Source organism: Gallus gallus, chromosome 1, assembly GCF_016699485.2.
Source record: "Gallus gallus isolate bGalGal1 chromosome 1, bGalGal1.mat.broiler.GRCg7b, whole genome shotgun sequence".
Classification (NCBI taxonomy): Eukaryota; Metazoa; Chordata; class Aves; order Galliformes; family Phasianidae; genus Gallus; species Gallus gallus.
Window position 1 is genome coordinate 67,142,903 of NC_052532.1, and position 17,426 is coordinate 67,160,328.

General features: G+C 57.9%; 2 protein-coding genes across 2 annotated transcripts; both read left to right on the forward strand.

Annotated features, from left to right (window-relative positions):
• The first annotated feature begins 6,032 nt into the window (after positions 1-6,032).
• LOC121107602 lies at positions 6,033-7,849 on the forward strand. Its single transcript, XM_040652815.1, has 2 exons — positions 6,033-6,708; positions 6,812-7,849. Exon 2 carries the CDS (start codon positions 6,896-6,898, stop codon positions 7,847-7,849), a length of 954 nt encoding a protein of 317 aa, XP_040508749.1. The 5' UTR covers positions 6,033-6,708; positions 6,812-6,895.
• Positions 7,850-10,694: 2,845 nt separating this feature from the next.
• On the forward strand, positions 10,695-12,508 carry LOC121107604. Its single transcript, XM_040652817.1, has 2 exons — positions 10,695-11,367; positions 11,471-12,508. The coding sequence occupies exon 2, from the start codon at positions 11,555-11,557 to the stop codon at positions 12,506-12,508; it is 954 nt and encodes a 317-aa protein (XP_040508751.1). The 5' UTR covers positions 10,695-11,367; positions 11,471-11,554.
• The last annotated feature ends 4,918 nt before the right edge of the window (positions 12,509-17,426 follow it).

The following is a 17,426-nucleotide window of genomic DNA, read 5'->3' on the forward strand; positions in this document are numbered from 1 at the left end:
TAGACACATGAGAGTTGCAAAACAGATTTATCTTTCCCTCTGAACAGAAAATGGAAAGGGAACAGTGAAAGTCTTCTGGGTGATGTAGTTCTTCTCTCCTGAGAACCAGGTACCCAGAAATAGCAACAATCCACGGAGTTGCACCACCAGCTCTTTAACTCCCAGTGCACTACATGACGTTATGATGTGGAATGCCGATAACAAGGCTCATAATACCATGGCAGAGATGTTAATTTTGCCAATGGGGCTGATGAACTCCAAGTAGACACAGATCAAGCAGACCAAACAGGAGGAGTCATCGCTTCTTCTCCTGGCTGTAACTGACATGCCTTTAAAACTCCAGTTGTTTGGGCGATGGGTTACGTTTTACAGAACTCAGGTTTTAGTTACCCTTTGGAAGCTGTGACTGGGAAATGCCCCCACAAGACATCACAGACAACTCTTTCCATGCACTGCTTGGCAGATGCGCAGGAAAATTACAGTGGAAAGTGGGCTCTCAGCTGGGCCTTGTACTGAGGTGCCAATACACATGCTGTAACGGTTTGTCACTACATGGTTTGAGGTGCTTTTTCCTCCCTGGAGTTTCCATGCCAGCTGAAAGCTGGAAGTGGGCAACCATGCATCTGCACAGGAAAGTTTGCAAAGAGCTGAGTAGATGCTGCCCAACCTGGAGCTGCCTGACAAGGTGCAGCTCTCCCTGTCAGTGGGGGCGTGGGTGCCAGCACAGTGCCAGAAGCCTCCACAAGACAGTGCTGCCCACAGACACAGCCCAACATTCATCTGCATGGGCTCCCTTCTTTCCCCTGATTTTTTCAGCAGTCCTGTTACCCTCTGCCTCCTTCCTTCCTACTCCCTTTGTCTTCCTCCCCAGGCCCTTCATACTCCCTTCAATCCACCTTTCTCTTGGCTGCTTTTCCCTAGCCTCCTTCCCCCTCTCCCTGCCTCCAGGCACCTTTGTTCCTCTGCTGCCCTACCCTGCAGCTCTCTGTCATATAAGTGGAGCTCTATTGGGCAGCCCCGGCCCTCCCATCCACTGCCTGATGGACACCAAGCTTCAGTCCTTCACTATCAATAACTATCTGGCGAATAACTAGTGTCAAATAACTCATGATAATAAAGACAATAAGGACAAGCCAACCGGGGGCCAACCGTTGCAAGCCCTTGTACGAACAGAGGGCCAAGGCTTGCGGCTGGAGGCAGCCCTGTGGTTTGATTGTTCTCAAAGGGGAGAAAATCCCCCACAGACAGCCCTGGGTTTTGACATCCCTCGGGAGGAACCTGGAGGTCCCAGAGGGCTGGCCAGCAGAGCGGGAGTGTGGGGAGAGCCTGCAGGACTTCCTCCTGCAGCCTAACAACGAGACAATCATAGAATCGTTACGGTTGGAAAAGACCTCAGAGATCATCAAGTCCAACTATCAGAGAGAAACACAAACGTTTATTGAATAAACCTTCTTGCTGGCCATGCGTGGGGCTGCATGCCATGGCCAGAGCGACCTGACCGGGCCCATGGGAAGATGTGGCCAAGGCACTGGTGATTGCTGTGAAACACTGGCGCCAAGCACACAAGATGTGGGGAATGGAGTGGGCCGTGGCTCTGGGAAAAGCCCAGAAACCTGTGGAACTTGTGCTGGTGCTGGAGCACGTGCTGCAGGTGAGGACGGCTCATGGTGATGAGCCAGCAATGCACTGTGGCATCACTGTGGGATGGGCAGCGATGTCCCCAGGTGAAGGTCGAGTAGTCCAGAGTCACGCCCAGCAGCTTGGCCAAGCCATGCTTTGAGACATCTCCAGGCAACGGACTGTGACTCCATAGACCACGGATGCTTGAAGGTGGGTGCAGCGGCTCAGCCTGGCAGTTCGTGCCTGGCCTCCGACCGAGCGTGTGTGTGAGGACTGGAGTGTGGACAGGGCGAGCTTCGGTGCTGGAACGAGCTCTGGGTGCTGCTCGCGCAGCTCTCAGCGGCCGTCTCAGAGCCACTTGTTCTTTACCCCGACCCTGCTGGCAGCAGGCAGACGGGACATCCCAGAGAGGCGCGTGCAGCAGCACAGGTAGGTGGCACGGGGGCTGGTGGCGGGGGGTGGGGGGCACCTTGAGGGACCCTTCCCGGGCCGGTGTGTGACTAATGTCTCTTGTCCTCTTGTCCTCTTCCAGCGTGACACCTGCTGCTGCAACGACAGTGCTGGGGAGTGCGCTGCCATCTCCCGCTCCCCATAGCCCACCACAACTGGTGGAAGCATGGAGGCAGCATTAGACACCCGCTGCCCCGTGTGCCTGGACAACTGGGACAGCGCGGCATACGCCATGCCGTGCTGCCACCAGTTCTGCTTCCCCTGCATCCAGCGGTGGACTAGCACCAGGCCCCAGTGTCCGCTTTGCAAACAGGGTGTGCAGTCCATCATCCACACCGTGCGAGCGGACAACGACTACCAGGAGCTGGTCCTCAGACCAGCAGCCGCGGCATCCGTTGCCTCACTGAGCACCGCAGGTCTTCGGGCAGCCCGGCCATGGTCTGCAGTGCCCAGGCGTCCTGCAGGCGGCCTCTCCTCTGCCACCTGGGCTTCCCTCTTCAGGGAGCACCCGGCCCTGCTGCGGCCCCTGCGCTCCTGGCTGCAACGGAAGCTGCGCCGCATCCTGGGCACCGAGGAGCCACAGGCAGATACACTGGCAAACAGTGTCATCTCAGCCCTGCTCCTCGTTGGCTTGGATCAGGAGATCCTGATAGAAATGCTGGATCTCAACCTGCACGGCCAAACAGGGAACTTTGTAAGGCAGTTCATCGCCTTCACCGCGCAGAGGTGCGGCAGGGAGGCTCACCGCTTGCTGGGCCTCAACGTCACCCCTGCTGCCGGGGCACAGGACACCAACCCGGCATCAGAGCCCAGAGCTGCCCCACAACAGGACACTCCTGTCCCTGGCCCAGCACCCTCAGGCATCCCTGCCAGCTCCAACAGGGACGAAATGCTGGGCAGGACAGGACAAGACCTCCATGGGCGTCCCAGCCACCCACATTCCAACCCTGCAGCGGACAGCACAGAGCAGGCAGCGCCCCGCGAGGAGCCAGGACAGCCTGTGGCAGGGCCCTCTGGCCACAGCCTTCCTCAGCGGCCCCAGCGAGCCCCGAAGAGGAAGGCCAGCGACAGCCAGGCCTCAGCATCGCCAAAGAAGAGGCCACCCCGCCGGCAGCAATAGAAGAGCGGCGCAGCTGGTGAGGCTGGGGCCGGGCAGCAGCTGGGACACGCACCGGCCCCAACGGACCCTTGCCATCAGTGTCCAATGTCACCAGTCAAATAAACTAGAAAGAAAGACCGCAAAAATACGTGTTGGTATTGCTAACGGCACAGCGGTTGTTGCTTCCCCATCCTCAACGCTTTCTCCCCTTTTGCCTGCTCCCATGCCACTGCTGGCACTGCCGCATCCCAGACAGGAACCCCACGGGCTTCAGAGAGGGGAAGGGCAAACTTCTGCACCTGGGGGGGAACATCCCCGGAGCGCACGACAGCTGGGGTTAGCCAGCTCAGCTGGAGTGCACCTAGGAGTCCTGCTGGACACCAGGCTGAACCAGCAAGGAGCCCGGGCCGCCTTGGTGAATGGTGTCCTGGGCTGCATGAGGCCGGGTGCTACCATTCCCCCTTGTCCTATCACTATTCACCCTCATAATCAGTTGTACCCCCTCCTGTTTATACACTCCCTTCCAGTATTGGAAGACCCCAAAGAGGTCTCCCCAGAGCCATGTCTTCCCCAAGCTAAACAAGCCCAGTTCCCTCAACCTTTCCTCACAGGAGAGGTGCTCCAGCCTTCTGATCATCTTAGAGGTCCTTCTCTGGACTCGTTCCGAGAGCTCTGTGTCTTTCTTGTGCTGGGGGCCCCACGCCTGGACGCAGTACTCCAGATGGGGCCTCACAAGAGCCGAGTGGAGGGGGACAATCACCTCCCTGTCCCTGCTGCCCATCCCTCTTTTAATGCAGCCCAGAACACAGTTGGCCTTGCAGGCTGCAAACACACGCTGCTGGCTCATGTCCAGCTTCTCGTCCACCAGGACCCCCAAGGCCTTCTCCGCAGGGCTGCTCTCAAGGACTTCTTCCTCCAGTTTGTAGAAATACCTTGCATTGCCCCGGCCCAAGTGCAGCACTTTGCTTTCGGCCTTGTTGAACCTCCTTAGGTTCGCGTGGGCCCAATTCTCCAGCCTGTCCGGTTCCCTCCGGATGGCTTCCCTTCCCCCTACTGTATTGACTGCACTGCTCAGTTTGGTGTCATCTGCAAACTTGCTGAGGGTGCACAGTCAGTGCCATCATCTATGTCACTGATAAAGATGCTGGAGAGCACCGGTCCCAAGACCAACTGTTGGGAGATACCACTTGTGACCAGCCTCCACCCAGGCACAGAGCCATTGATCACAACCCTTCGACTGTGACCAGCCAGCCAGTTCTTAATCCACCAAACAATCCATCCTTCAAATCCATACTTCTCCAACTTAGAGAGAGAGATGTGGTCAGGGACCATGGCAAAGGCTTTGCAGAAGTCCAGGAAGATGACATCCGTTGCCCTTCCCCTGTCCACCGATGCCATCACTCTAGCATAGAAAGTCACCAGTTTGGTCAGGCAAGATCTGCTCCTGGTGAAGCCATGCTGGCTGTGTTGGATCACCTCTTCATCTCGTATGTGCCTTAACGTGGTAACCAGGGAGATCTTTTCCATGATCTTCCCAGGCACAGAGGTGAGGCTCACTGGCCCGTAGTTCCCCAGGTCATCCTTTCTCCCTTTCTTAAAAATGGGAGTAATGTTTCCCTTTTTCCAGTCACCAGGGATTTCACCCGACAGCCATGACTTTTCCAATATGAGGGAGAGCAGCTCAGCAACCACATCAGCCACCTCTCTCAGAACCCTGGGGTGCGTATCATCCGGCCCCATGGACTTATATACATTCAGTGTCATGAGGAGGTCTCAGACTTGTTCCACTGTTACAGTGGGATGGAACCTGCTCCTCTCACCCACCCCTAGAGGTTCAGGGTACTGGCAGACATAAGGAGCCTGCTCACCAGTGAAGACCCAGGCAAAGCACTTAATGAGCACCTCAGCTTTTTCCATGTCTGAGGAAGCCAGCTCTCCATCCTGTTTTATCAGAGGGGGAATGCCCTCCTTCATCTGTCTCCTCATGCCTATGTACCTGTAGAACCCCTTTGTGTTATTTTTTGCATCCCTTGCCAAGTTCAGCTCCATCTGGGCCTTGGCTTTCCTCATCTTATCTCTACACATGCGGACAACGTCCCTGTATTCTTCCCAAGCTATACAACCCTGCTTCCACTTCCTGTACGTTTCCCTCTTTTCCATCAGTTTAAGCTGCAGGTCCTTGCTCAGCCATGCCAGTTGCCCGCCCCAGCTCTACTTCTTCTGCTGGTGGACGGAGAGCTCTTGCGCTCACAGAACAGTGTCCTAAAAGAGCTGCCAGCTCTGTTGTGGTCCTATGCCCTTAAGGACAGTTTCCCAGGGGATCCCACTCAGCAGTTCCTTGAGCAGCCAGAAGCTTGCTCTCCTGAAGTTCAGGGTCCTGACTCTGCTTCTTGATATGCCTGCATTCCTCCAGATCACAGACTCCACCAGGCCATGATCACTGAAGACCCAGCTGCCTCCAGTCTAAATCTCTCTCATGCTCTCCTCTGCATTGGTGAGCACCAGGACCAGTAAGGCTTCACCTCTGGTTGGTCCGTCTTGTGCCTGGACCAGGAAGTTACCCTTGACAGACTCCAGGAATCTCCTCAATACAAAATGTCAAATAGCCGTTGATAAGGACAAGCCAACTGGGGGCCAACTGTTGCAAGCCCTTGTACGAACAGAGGGCCAAGGCTTGCGGCTGGAGGCAGCCCTGTGGTTTGATTGTTCTCAAAGGGGAGAAAATCCCCCACAGACAGCCCTGGGTTTTGACATCCCTCGGGAGGAACCTGGAGGTCCCAGAGGGCTGGCCAGCAGAGCGGGAGTGTGGCGAGAGCCTGCAGGACTTCCTCCTGCAGCCTAACAACGAGACAATCATAGAATCGTTACGGTTGGAAAAGACCTCAGAGATCATCAAGTCCAACTATCAGAGAGAAACACAAACGTTTATTGAATAAACCTTCTTGCTGGCCATGCGTGGGGCTGCATGCCATGGCCAGAGCGACCTGACCGGGCCCATGGGAAGATGTGGCCAAGGCCCTGGTGATTGCTGTGAAACACTGACGCCAAGCACACGAGATGTGGGGAATGGAGTGGGCCGTGGCTCTGGGAAAAGCCCAGAAACCTGTGGAACTTGTGCTGGTGCTGGAGCACGTGCTGCAGGTGAGGACCGCTCATGGTGATGAGCCAGCAATGCACTGTGGCATCACTGTGGGATGGGCAGCGATGTCCCCAGGTGAAGGTCGAGTAGTCCAGAGTCACGCCCAGCAGCTTGGCCAAGCCATGCTTTGAGACATCTCCAGGCAACGGACTGTGACTCCATAGACCACGGATGCTTGAAGGTGGGTGCAGCGGCTCAGCCTGGCAGTTCGTGCCTGGCCTCCGACCGAGCGTGTGTGCGAGGACTGGAGTGTGGACAGGGCGAGCTTCGGTGCTGGAACGAGCTCTGGGTGCTGCTCGCGCAGCTCTCAGCGGCCGTCTCAGAGCCACTTGTTCTTTACCCCGACCCTGCTGGCAGCAGGCAGACGGGACATCCCAGAGAGGCGCGTGCAGCAGCACAGGTAGGCGGCACGGGGACTGGTGGCGGGGGGTGGGGGGCACCTTGAGGGACCCTTCCCGGGCCGGTGTGTGACTCATGTCTCTTGTCCTCTTGTCCTCTTCCAGCGTGACACCTGCTGCTGCAGCGACAGTGCTGGGGAGCGCGCTGCCATCTCCCGCTCCCCATAGCCCACCACAACTGGTGGAAGCATGGAGGCAGCATTAGACACCCGCTGCCCCGTGTGCCTGGACAACTGGGACAGCGCGGCATACGCCATGCCGTGCTGCCACCAGTTCTGCTTCCCCTGCATCAAGCGGTGGACTAGCACCAGGCCCCAGTGTCCGCTTTGCAAACAGGGTGTGCAGTCCATCATCCACACCGTGCGAGCGGACAACGACTACCAGGAGCTGGTCCTCAGACCAGCAGCCGCGGCATCCGTTGCCACACCGAGCCCCGCAGGCTCCCAGGAAGCCCGACCATGGCCTGGAGTGCCCAGGCGTCCTGCAGGCGGCTTCTCCCCTACCACCTGGGCTTCCCTCTTCAGGGAGCACCCGGCCCTGCTGCGGCCCCTGCGCTCCTGGCTGCAACGGAAGCTGCGCCGCATCCTGGGCACCGAGGAGCAGCAGATAAATGTGTTGACCAACAGTGTCCTCTGGGCCCTGCTCCTCGTTGGCTTGACAGAGGAGATCCTCGTAGAAATGCTGGATCCCGACCTGCACGGCCACACGGTGACCTTTGTAAGGCAGTTCATCGCCTTCACCGTGCAGAGGTGCAGCAGGGAGGCTCACCGCTTGCAGGGCCTCAACGTCACCCCTGCTGCCGGGGCACAGGACACCAACTCGGCATCAGAGCCCAGAGCTGCCCCACAACAGGACACTCCTGTCCCTGGCCCAGCACCCTCAGGCATCCCTGCCAGCTCCAACAGGGACGAAATGCTGGGCAGGACAGGACAAGACCTCCATGGGCGTCCCAGCCACCCACATTCCAACCCTGCAGCGGACAGCACAGAGCAGGCAGCGCCCCGCGAGGAGCCAGGACAGCCTGTGGCAGGGCCCTCTGGCCACAGCCTTCCTCAGCGGCCCCAGCGAGCCCCGAAGAGGAAGGCCAGCGACAGCCAGGCCTCAGCATCGCCAAAGAAGAGGCCACCCCGCCGGCAGCAATAGAAGAGCGGCGCAGCTGGTGAGGCTGGGGCCGGGCAGCAGCTGGGACACGCACCGGCCCCAACGGACCCTTGCCATCAGTGTCCAATGTCACCAGTCAAATAAACTAGAAAGAAAGACCGCAAAAATACGTGTTGGTATTGCTAACGGCACAGCGGTTGTTGCTTCCCCATCCTCAACGCTTTCTCCCCTTTTGCCTGCTCCCATGCCACTGCTGGCACTGCCGCATCCCAGACAGGAACCCCACGGGCTTCAGAGAGGGGAAGGGCAAACTTCTGCACCTGGGGGGGAACATCCCCGGAGCGCACGACAGCTGGGGTTAGCCAGCTCAGCTGGAGTGCACCTAGGAGTCCTGCTGGACACCAGGCTGAACCAGCAAGGAGCCTGGGCCGCCTTGGTGAATGGTGTCCTGGGCTGCATGAGGCCGGGTGCTACCATTCCCCCTTGTCCTATCACTATTCACCCTCATAATCAGTTGTACCCCCTCCTGTTTATACACTCCCTTCCAGTATTGGAAGACCCCAAAGAGGTCTCCCCAGAGCCATGTCTTCCCCAAGCTAAACAAGCCCAGTTCCCTCAACCTTTCCTCACAGGAGAGGTGCTCCAGCCTTCTGATCATCTTAGAGGTCCTTCTCTGGACTCGTTCCGAGAGCTCTGTGTCTTTCTTGTGCTGGGGGCCCCACGCCTGGACGCAGTACTCCAGATGGGGCCTCACAAGAGCCGAGTGGAGGGGGACAATCACCTCCCTGTCCCTGCTGCCCATCCCTCTTTTAATGCAGCCCAGAACACAGTTGGCCTTGCAGGCTGCAAACACATGCTGCTGGCTCATGTCCAGCTTCTTGTCCACCAGGACCCCCAAGGCCTTCTCCGCAGGGCTGCTCTCAAGGACTTCTTCCTCCAGTTTGTAGAAATACCTTGCATTGCCCCGGCCCAAGTGCAGCACTTTGCTTTCGGCCTTGTTGAACCTCCTTAGGTTCGCGTGGGCCCAATTCTCCAGCCTGTCCGGTTCCCTCCGGATGGCTTCCCTTCCCCCTACTGTATTGACTGCACTGCTCAGTTTGGTGTCATCTGCAAACTTGCTGAGGGTGCACAGTCAGTGCCATCATCTATGTCACTGATAAAGATGCTGGAGAGCACCGGTCCCAAGACCAACTGTTGGGAGATACCACTTGTGACCAGCCTCCACCCAGGCACAGAGCCATTGATCACAACCCTTCGACTGTGACCAGCCAGCCAGTTCTTAATCCACCAAACAATCCATCCTTCAAATCCATACTTCTCCAACTTAGAGAGAGAGATGTGGTCAGGGACCATGGCAAAGGCTTTGCAGAAGTCCAGGAAGATGACATCCGTTGCCCTTCCCCTGTCCACCGATGCCATCACTCTAGCATAGAAAGTCACCAGTTTGGTCAGGCAAGATCTGCTCCTGGTGAAGCCATGCTGGCTGTGTTGGATCACCTCTTCATCTCGTATGTGCCTTAACGTGGTAACCAGGGAGATCTTTTCCATGATCTTCCCAGGCACAGAGGTGAGGCTCACTGGCCCGTAGTTCCCCAGGTCATCCTTTCTCCCTTTCTTAAAAATGGGAGTAATGTTTCCCTTTTTCCAGTCACCAGGGATTTCACCCGACAGCCATGACTTTTCCAATATGAGGGAGAGCAGCTCAGCAACCACATCAGCCACCTCTCTCAGAACCCTGGGGTGCGTATCATCCGGCCCCATGGACTTATATACATTCAGTGTCATGAGGAGGTCTCAGACTTGTTCCACTGTTACAGTGGGATGGAACCTGCTCCTCTCACCCACCCCTAGAGGTTCAGGGTACTGGCAGACATAAGGAGCCTGCTCACCAGTGAAGACCCAGGCAAAGCACTTAATGAGCACCTCAGCTTTTTCCATGTCTGAGGAAGCCAGCTCTCCATCCTGTTTTATCAGAGGGGGAATGCCCTCCTTCATCTGTCTCCTCATGCCTATGTACCTGTAGAACCCCTTTGTGTTATTTTTTGCATCCCTTGCCAAGTTCAGCTCCATCTGGGCCTTGGCTTTCCTCATCTTATCTCTACACATGCGGACAACGTCCCTGTATTCTTCCCAAGCTATACAACCCTGCTTCCACTTCCTGTACGTTTCCCTCTTTTCCATCAGTTTAAGCTGCAGGTCCTTGCTCAGCCATGCCAGTTGCCCGCCCCAGCTCTACTTCTTCTGCTGGTGGACGGAGAGCTCTTGCGCTCACAGAACAGTGTCCTAAAAGAGCTGCCAGCTCTGTTGTGGTCCTATGCCCTTAAGGACAGTTTCCCAGGGGATCCCACTCAGCAGTTCCTTGAGCAGCCAGAAGCTCGCTCTCCTGAAGTTCAGGGTCCTGACTCTGCTTCTTGATATGCCTGCATTCCTCCAGATCACAGACTCCACCAGGCCATGATCACTGAAGACCCAGCTGCCTCCAGTCTAAATCTCTCTCATGCTCTCCTCTGCATTGGTGAGCACCAGGACCAGTAAGGCTTCACCTCTGGTTGGTCCGTCTTGTGCCTGGACCAGGAAGTTACCCTTGACAGACTCCAGGAATCTCCTCAATACAAAATGTCAAATAGCCGTTGATAAGGACAAGCCAACTGGGGGCCAACTGTTGCAAGCCCTTGTACGAACAGAGGGCCAAGGCTTGCGGCTGGAGGCAGCCCTGTGGTTTGATTGTTCTCAAAGGGGAGAAAATCCCCCACAGACAGCCCTGGGTTTTGACATCCCTCGGGAGGAACCTGGAGGTCCCAGAGGGCTGGCCAGCAGAGCGGGAGTGTGGCGAGAGCCTGCAGGACTTCCTCCTGCAGCCTAACAACGAGACAATCATAGAATCGTTACGGTTGGAAAAGACCTCAGAGATCATCAAGTCCAACTATCAGAGAGAAACACAAACGTTTATTGAATAAACCTTCTTGCTGGCCATGCGTGGGGCTGCATGCCATGGCCAGAGCGACCTGACCGGGCCCATGGGAAGATGTGGCCAAGGCCCTGGTGATTGCTGTGAAACACTGACGCCAAGCACACGAGATGTGGGGAATGGAGTGGGCCGTGGCTCTGGGAAAAGCCCAGAAACCTGTGGAACTTGTGCTGGTGCTGGAGCACGTGCTGCAGGTGAGGACCGCTCATGGTGATGAGCCAGCAATGCACTGTGGCATCACTGTGGGATGGGCAGCGATGTCCCCAGGTGAAGGTCGAGTAGTCCAGAGTCACGCCCAGCAGCTTGGCCAAGCCATGCTTTGAGACATCTCCAGGCAACGGACTGTGACTCCATAGACCACGGATGCTTGAAGGTGGGTGCAGCGGCTCAGCCTGGCAGTTCGTGCCTGGCCTCCGACCGAGCGTGTGTGCGAGGACTGGAGTGTGGACAGGGCGAGCTTCGGTGCTGGAACGAGCTCTGGGTGCTGCTCGCGCAGCTCTCAGCGGCCGTCTCAGAGCCACTTGTTCTTTACCCCGACCCTGCTGGCAGCAGGCAGACGGGACATCCCAGAGAGGCGCGTGCAGCAGCACAGGTAGGCGGCACGGGGACTGGTGGCGGGGGGTGGGGGGCACCTTGAGGGACCCTTCCCGGGCCGGTGTGTGACTCATGTCTCTTGTCCTCTTGTCCTCTTCCAGCGTGACACCTGCTGCTGCAGCGACAGTGCTGGGGAGCGCGCTGCCATCTCCCGCTCCCCATAGCCCACCACAACTGGTGGAAGCATGGAGGCAGCATTAGACACCCGCTGCCCCGTGTGCCTGGACAACTGGGACAGCGCGGCATACGCCATGCCGTGCTGCCACCAGTTCTGCTTCCCCTGCATCAAGCGGTGGACTAGCACCAGGCCCCAGTGTCCGCTTTGCAAACAGGGTGTGCAGTCCATCATCCACACCGTGCGAGCGGACAACGACTACCAGGAGCTGGTCCTCAGACCAGCAGCCGCGGCATCCGTTGCCACACCGAGCCCCGCAGGCTCCCAGGAAGCCCGACCATGGCCTGGAGTGCCCAGGCGTCCTGCAGGCGGCTTCTCCCCTACCACCTGGGCTTCCCTCTTCAGGGAGCACCCGGCCCTGCTGCGGCCCCTGCGCTCCTGGCTGCAACGGAAGCTGCGCCGCATCCTGGGCACCGAGGAGCAGCAGATAAATGTGTTGACCAACAGTGTCCTCTGGGCCCTGCTCCTCGTTGGCTTGACAGAGGAGATCCTCGTAGAAATGCTGGATCCCGACCTGCACGGCCACACGGTGACCTTTGTAAGGCAGTTCATCGCCTTCACCGTGCAGAGGTGCAGCAGGGAGGCTCACCGCTTGCAGGGCCTCAACGTCACCCCTGCTGCTGGGGCACAGGACACCAACTCGGCATCAGAGCCCAGAGCTGCCCCACAACAGGACACTCCTGTCCCTGGCCCAGCACCCTCAGGCATCCCTGCCAGCTCCAACAGGGACGAAATGCTGGGCAGGACAGGACAAGACCTCCATGGGCGTCCCAGCCACCCACATTCCAACCCTGCAGCGGACAGCACAGAGCAGGCAGCGCCCCGCGAGGAGCCAGGACAGCCTGTGGCAGGGCCCTCTGGCCACAGCCTTCCTCAGCGGCCCCAGCGAGCCCCGAAGAGGAAGGCCAGCGACAGCCAGGCCTCAGCATCGCCAAAGAAGAGGCCACCCCGCCGGCAGCAATAGAAGAGCGGCGCAGCTGGTGAGGCTGGGGCCGGGCAGCAGCTGGGACACGCACCGGCCCCAACGGACCCTTGCCATCAGTGTCCAATGTCACCAGTCAAATAAACTAGAAAGAAAGACCGCAAAAATACGTGTTGGTATTGCTAACGGCACAGCGGTTGTTGCTTCCCCATCCTCAACGCTTTCTCCCCTTTTGCCTGCTCCCATGCCACTGCTGGCACTGCCGCATCCCAGACAGGAACCCCACGGGCTTCAGAGAGGGGAAGGGCAAACTTCTGCACCTGGGGGGGAACATCCCCGGAGCGCACGACAGCTGGGGTTAGCCAGCTCAGCTGGAGTGCACCTAGGAGTCCTGCTGGACACCAGGCTGAACCAGCAAGGAGCCTGGGCCGCCTTGGTGAATGGTGTCCTGGGCTGCATGAGGCCGGGTGCTACCATTCCCCCTTGTCCTATCACTATTCACCCTCATAATCAGTTGTACCCCCTCCTGTTTATACACTCCCTTCCAGTATTGGAAGACCCCAAAGAGGTCTCCCCAGAGCCATGTCTTCCCCAAGCTAAACAAGCCCAGTTCCCTCAACCTTTCCTCACAGGAGAGGTGCTCCAGCCTTCTGATCATCTTAGAGGTCCTTCTCTGGACTCGTTCCGAGAGCTCTGTGTCTTTCTTGTGCTGGGGGCCCCACGCCTGGACGCAGTACTCCAGATGGGGCCTCACAAGAGCCGAGTGGAGGGGGACAATCACCTCCCTGTCCCTGCTGCCCATCCCTCTTTTAATGCAGCCCAGAACACAGTTGGCCTTGCAGGCTGCAAACACATGCTGCTGGCTCATGTCCAGCTTCTTGTCCACCAGGACCCCCAAGGCCTTCTCCGCAGGGCTGCTCTCAAGGACTTCTTCCTCCAGTTTGTAGAAATACCTTGCATTGCCCCGGCCCAAGTGCAGCACTTTGCTTTCGGCCTTGTTGAACCTCCTTAGGTTCGCGTGGGCCCAATTCTCCAGCCTGTCCGGTTCCCTCCGGATGGCTTCCCTTCCCCCTACTGTATTGACTGCACTGCTCAGTTTGGTGTCATCTGCAAACTTGCTGAGGGTGCACAGTCAGTGCCATCATCTATGTCACTGATAAAGATGCTGGAGAGCACCGGTCCCAAGACCAACTGTTGGGAGATACCACTTGTGACCAGCCTCCACCCAGGCACAGAGCCATTGATCACAACCCTTCGACTGTGACCAGCCAGCCAGTTCTTAATCCACCAAACAATCCATCCTTCAAATCCATACTTCTCCAACTTAGAGAGAGAGATGTGGTCAGGGACCATGGCAAAGGCTTTGCAGAAGTCCAGGAAGATGACATCCGTTGCCCTTCCCCTGTCCACCGATGCCATCACTCTAGCATAGAAAGTCACCAGTTTGGTCAGGCAAGATCTGCTCCTGGTGAAGCCATGCTGGCTGTGTTGGATCACCTCTTCATCTCGTATGTGCCTTAACGTGGTAACCAGGGAGATCTTTTCCATGATCTTCCCAGGCACAGAGGTGAGGCTCACTGGCCCGTAGTTCCCCAGGTCATCCTTTCTCCCTTTCTTAAAAATGGGAGTAATGTTTCCCTTTTTCCAGTCACCAGGGATTTCACCCGACAGCCATGACTTTTCCAATATGAGGGAGAGCAGCTCAGCAACCACATCAGCCACCTCTCTCAGAACCCTGGGGTGCGTATCATCCGGCCCCATGGACTTATATACATTCAGTGTCATGAGGAGGTCTCAGACTTGTTCCACTGTTACAGTGGGATGGAACCTGCTCCTCTCACCCACCCCTAGAGGTTCAGGGTACTGGCAGACATAAGGAGCCTGCTCACCAGTGAAGACCGAGGCAAAGCACTTAATGAGCACCTCAGCTTTTTCCATGTCTGAGGAAGCCAGCTCTCCATCCTGTTTTATCAGAGGGGGAATGCCCTCCTTCATCTGTCTCCTCATGCCTATGTACCTGTAGAACCCCTTTGTGTTATTTTTTGCATCCCTTGCCAAGTTCAGCTCCATCTGGGCCTTGGCTTTCCTCATCTTATCTCTACACATGCGGACAACGTCCCTGTATTCTTCCCAAGCTATACAACCCTGCTTCCACTTCCTGTACGTTTCCCTCTTTTCCATCAGTTTAAGCTGCAGGTCCTTGCTCAGCCATGCCAGTTGCCCGCCCCAGCTCTACTTCTTCTGCTGGTGGACGGAGAGCTCTTGCGCTCACAGAACAGTGTCCTAAAAGAGCTGCCAGCTCTGTTGTGGTCCTATGCCCTTAAGGACAGTTTCCCAGGGGATCCCACTCAGCAGTTCCTTGAGCAGCCAGAAGCTCGCTCTCCTGAAGTTCAGGGTCCTGACTCTGCTTCTTGATATGCCTGCATTCCTCCAGATCACAGACTCCACCAGGCCATGATCACTGAAGACCCAGCTGCCTCCAGTCTAAATCTCTCTCATGCTCTCCTCTGCATTGGTGAGCACCAGGACCAGTAAGGCTTCACCTCTGGTTGGTCCGTCTTGTGCCTGGACCAGGAAGTTACCCTTGACAGACTCCAGGAATCTCCTCAATACAAAATGTCAAATAGCCGTTGATAAGGACAAGCCAACTGGGGGCCAACTGTTGCAAGCCCTTGTACGAACAGAGGGCCAAGGCTTGCGGCTGGAGGCAGCCCTGTGGTTTGATTGTTCTCAAAGGGGAGAAAATCCCCCACAGACAGCCCTGGGTTTTGACATCCCTCGGGAGGAACCTGGAGGTCCCAGAGGGCTGGCCAGCAGAGCGGGAGTGTGGCGAGAGCCTGCAGGACTTCCTCCTGCAGCCTAAGAAGGAGACAATCATAGAATCGTTACGGTTGGAAAAGACCTCAGAGATCATCAAGTCCAACTATCAGAGAGAAACACAAACGTTTATTGAATAAACCTTCTTGCTGGCCATGCGTGGGGCTGCATGCCATGGCCAGAGCGACCTGACCGGGCCCATGGGAAGATGTGGCCAAGGCCCTGGTGATTGCTGTGAAACACTGACGCCAAGCACACGAGATGTGGGGAATGGAGTGGGCCGTGGCTCTGGGAAAAGCCCAGAAACCTGTGGAACTTGTGCTGGTGCTGGAGCACGTGCTGCAGGTGAGGACCGCTCATGGTGATGAGCCAGCAATGCACTGTGGCATCACTGTGGGATGGGCAGCGATGTCCCCAGGTGAAGGTCGAGTAGTCCAGAGTCACGCCCAGCAGCTTGGCCAAGCCATGCTTTGAGACATCTCCAGGCAACGGACTGTGACTCCATAGACCACGGATGCTTGAAGGTGGGTGCAGCGGCTCAGCCTGGCAGTTCGTGCCTGGCCTCCGACCGAGCGTGTGTGCGAGGACTGGAGTGTGGACAGGGCGAGCTTCGGTGCTGGAACGAGCTCTGGGTGCTGCTCGCGCAGCTCTCAGCGGCCGTCTCAGAGCCACTTGTTCTTTACCCCGACCCTGCTGGCAGCAGGCAGACGGGACATCCCAGAGAGGCGCGTGCAGCAGCACAGGTAGGCGGCACGGGGACTGGTGGCGGGGGGTGGGGGGCACCTTGAGGGACCCTTCCCGGGCCGGTGTGTGACTCATGTCTCTTGTCCTCTTGTCCTCTTCCAGCGTGACACCTGCTGCTGCAGCGACAGTGCTGGGGAGCGCGCTGCCATCTCCCGCTCCCCATAGCCCACCACAACTGGTGGAAGCATGGAGGCAGCATTAGACACCCGCTGCCCCGTGTGCCTGGACAACTGGGACAGCGCGGCATATGCCATGCCGTGCTGCCACCAGTTCTGCTTCCCCTGCATCAAGCGGTGGACTAGCACCAGGCCCCAGTGTCCGCTTTGCAAACAGGGTGTGCAGTCCATCATCCACACCGTGCGAGCGGACAACGACTACCAGGAGCTGGTCCTCAGACCAGCAGCCGCGGCATCCGTTGCCACACCGAGCCCCGCAGGCTCCCAGGAAGCCCGACCATGGCCTGGAGTGCCCAGGCGTCCTGCAGGCGGCTTCTCCCCTACCACCTGGGCTTCCCTCTTCAGGGAGCACCCGGCCCTGCTGCGGCCCCTGCGCTCCTGGCTGCAACGGAAGCTGCGCCGCATCCTGGGCACCGAGGAGCAGCAGATAAATGTGTTGACCAACAGTGTCCTCTGGGCCCTGCTCCTCGTTGGCTTGACAGAGGAGATCCTCGTAGAAATGCTGGATCCCGACCTGCACGGCCACACGGTGACCTTTGTAAGGCAGTTCATCGCCTTCACCGTGCAGAGGTGCAGCAGGGAGGCTCACCGCTTGCAGGGCCTCAACGTCACCCCTGCTGCCGGGGCACAGGACACCAACTCGGCATCAGAGCCCAGAGCTGCCCCACAACAGGACACTCCTGTCCCTGGCCCAGCACCCTCAGGCATCCCTGCCAGCTCCAACAGGGACGAAATGCTGGGCAGGACAGGACAAGACCTCCATGGGCGTCCCAGCCACCCACATTCCAACCCTGCAGCGGACAGCACAGAGCAGGCAGTGCCCCGCGAGGAGCCAGGACAGCCTGTGGCAGGGCCCTCTGGCCACAGCCTTCCTCAGCGGCCCCAGCGAGCCCCGAAGAGGAAGGCCAGCGACAGCCAGGCCTCAGCATCGCCAAAGAAGAGGCCACCCCGCCGGCAGCAATAGAAGAGCGGCGCAGCTGGTGAGGCTGGGGCCGGGCAGCAGCTGGGACACGCACCGGCCCCAACGGACCCTTGCCATCAGTGTCCAATGTCACCAGTCAAATAAACTAGAAAGAAAGACCGCAAAAATACGTGTTGGTATTGCTAACGGCACAGCGGTTGTTGCTTCCCCATCCTCAACGCTTTCTCCCCTTTTGCCTGCTCCCATGCCACTGCTGGCACTGCCGCATCCCAGACAGGAACCCCACGGGCTTCAGAGAGGG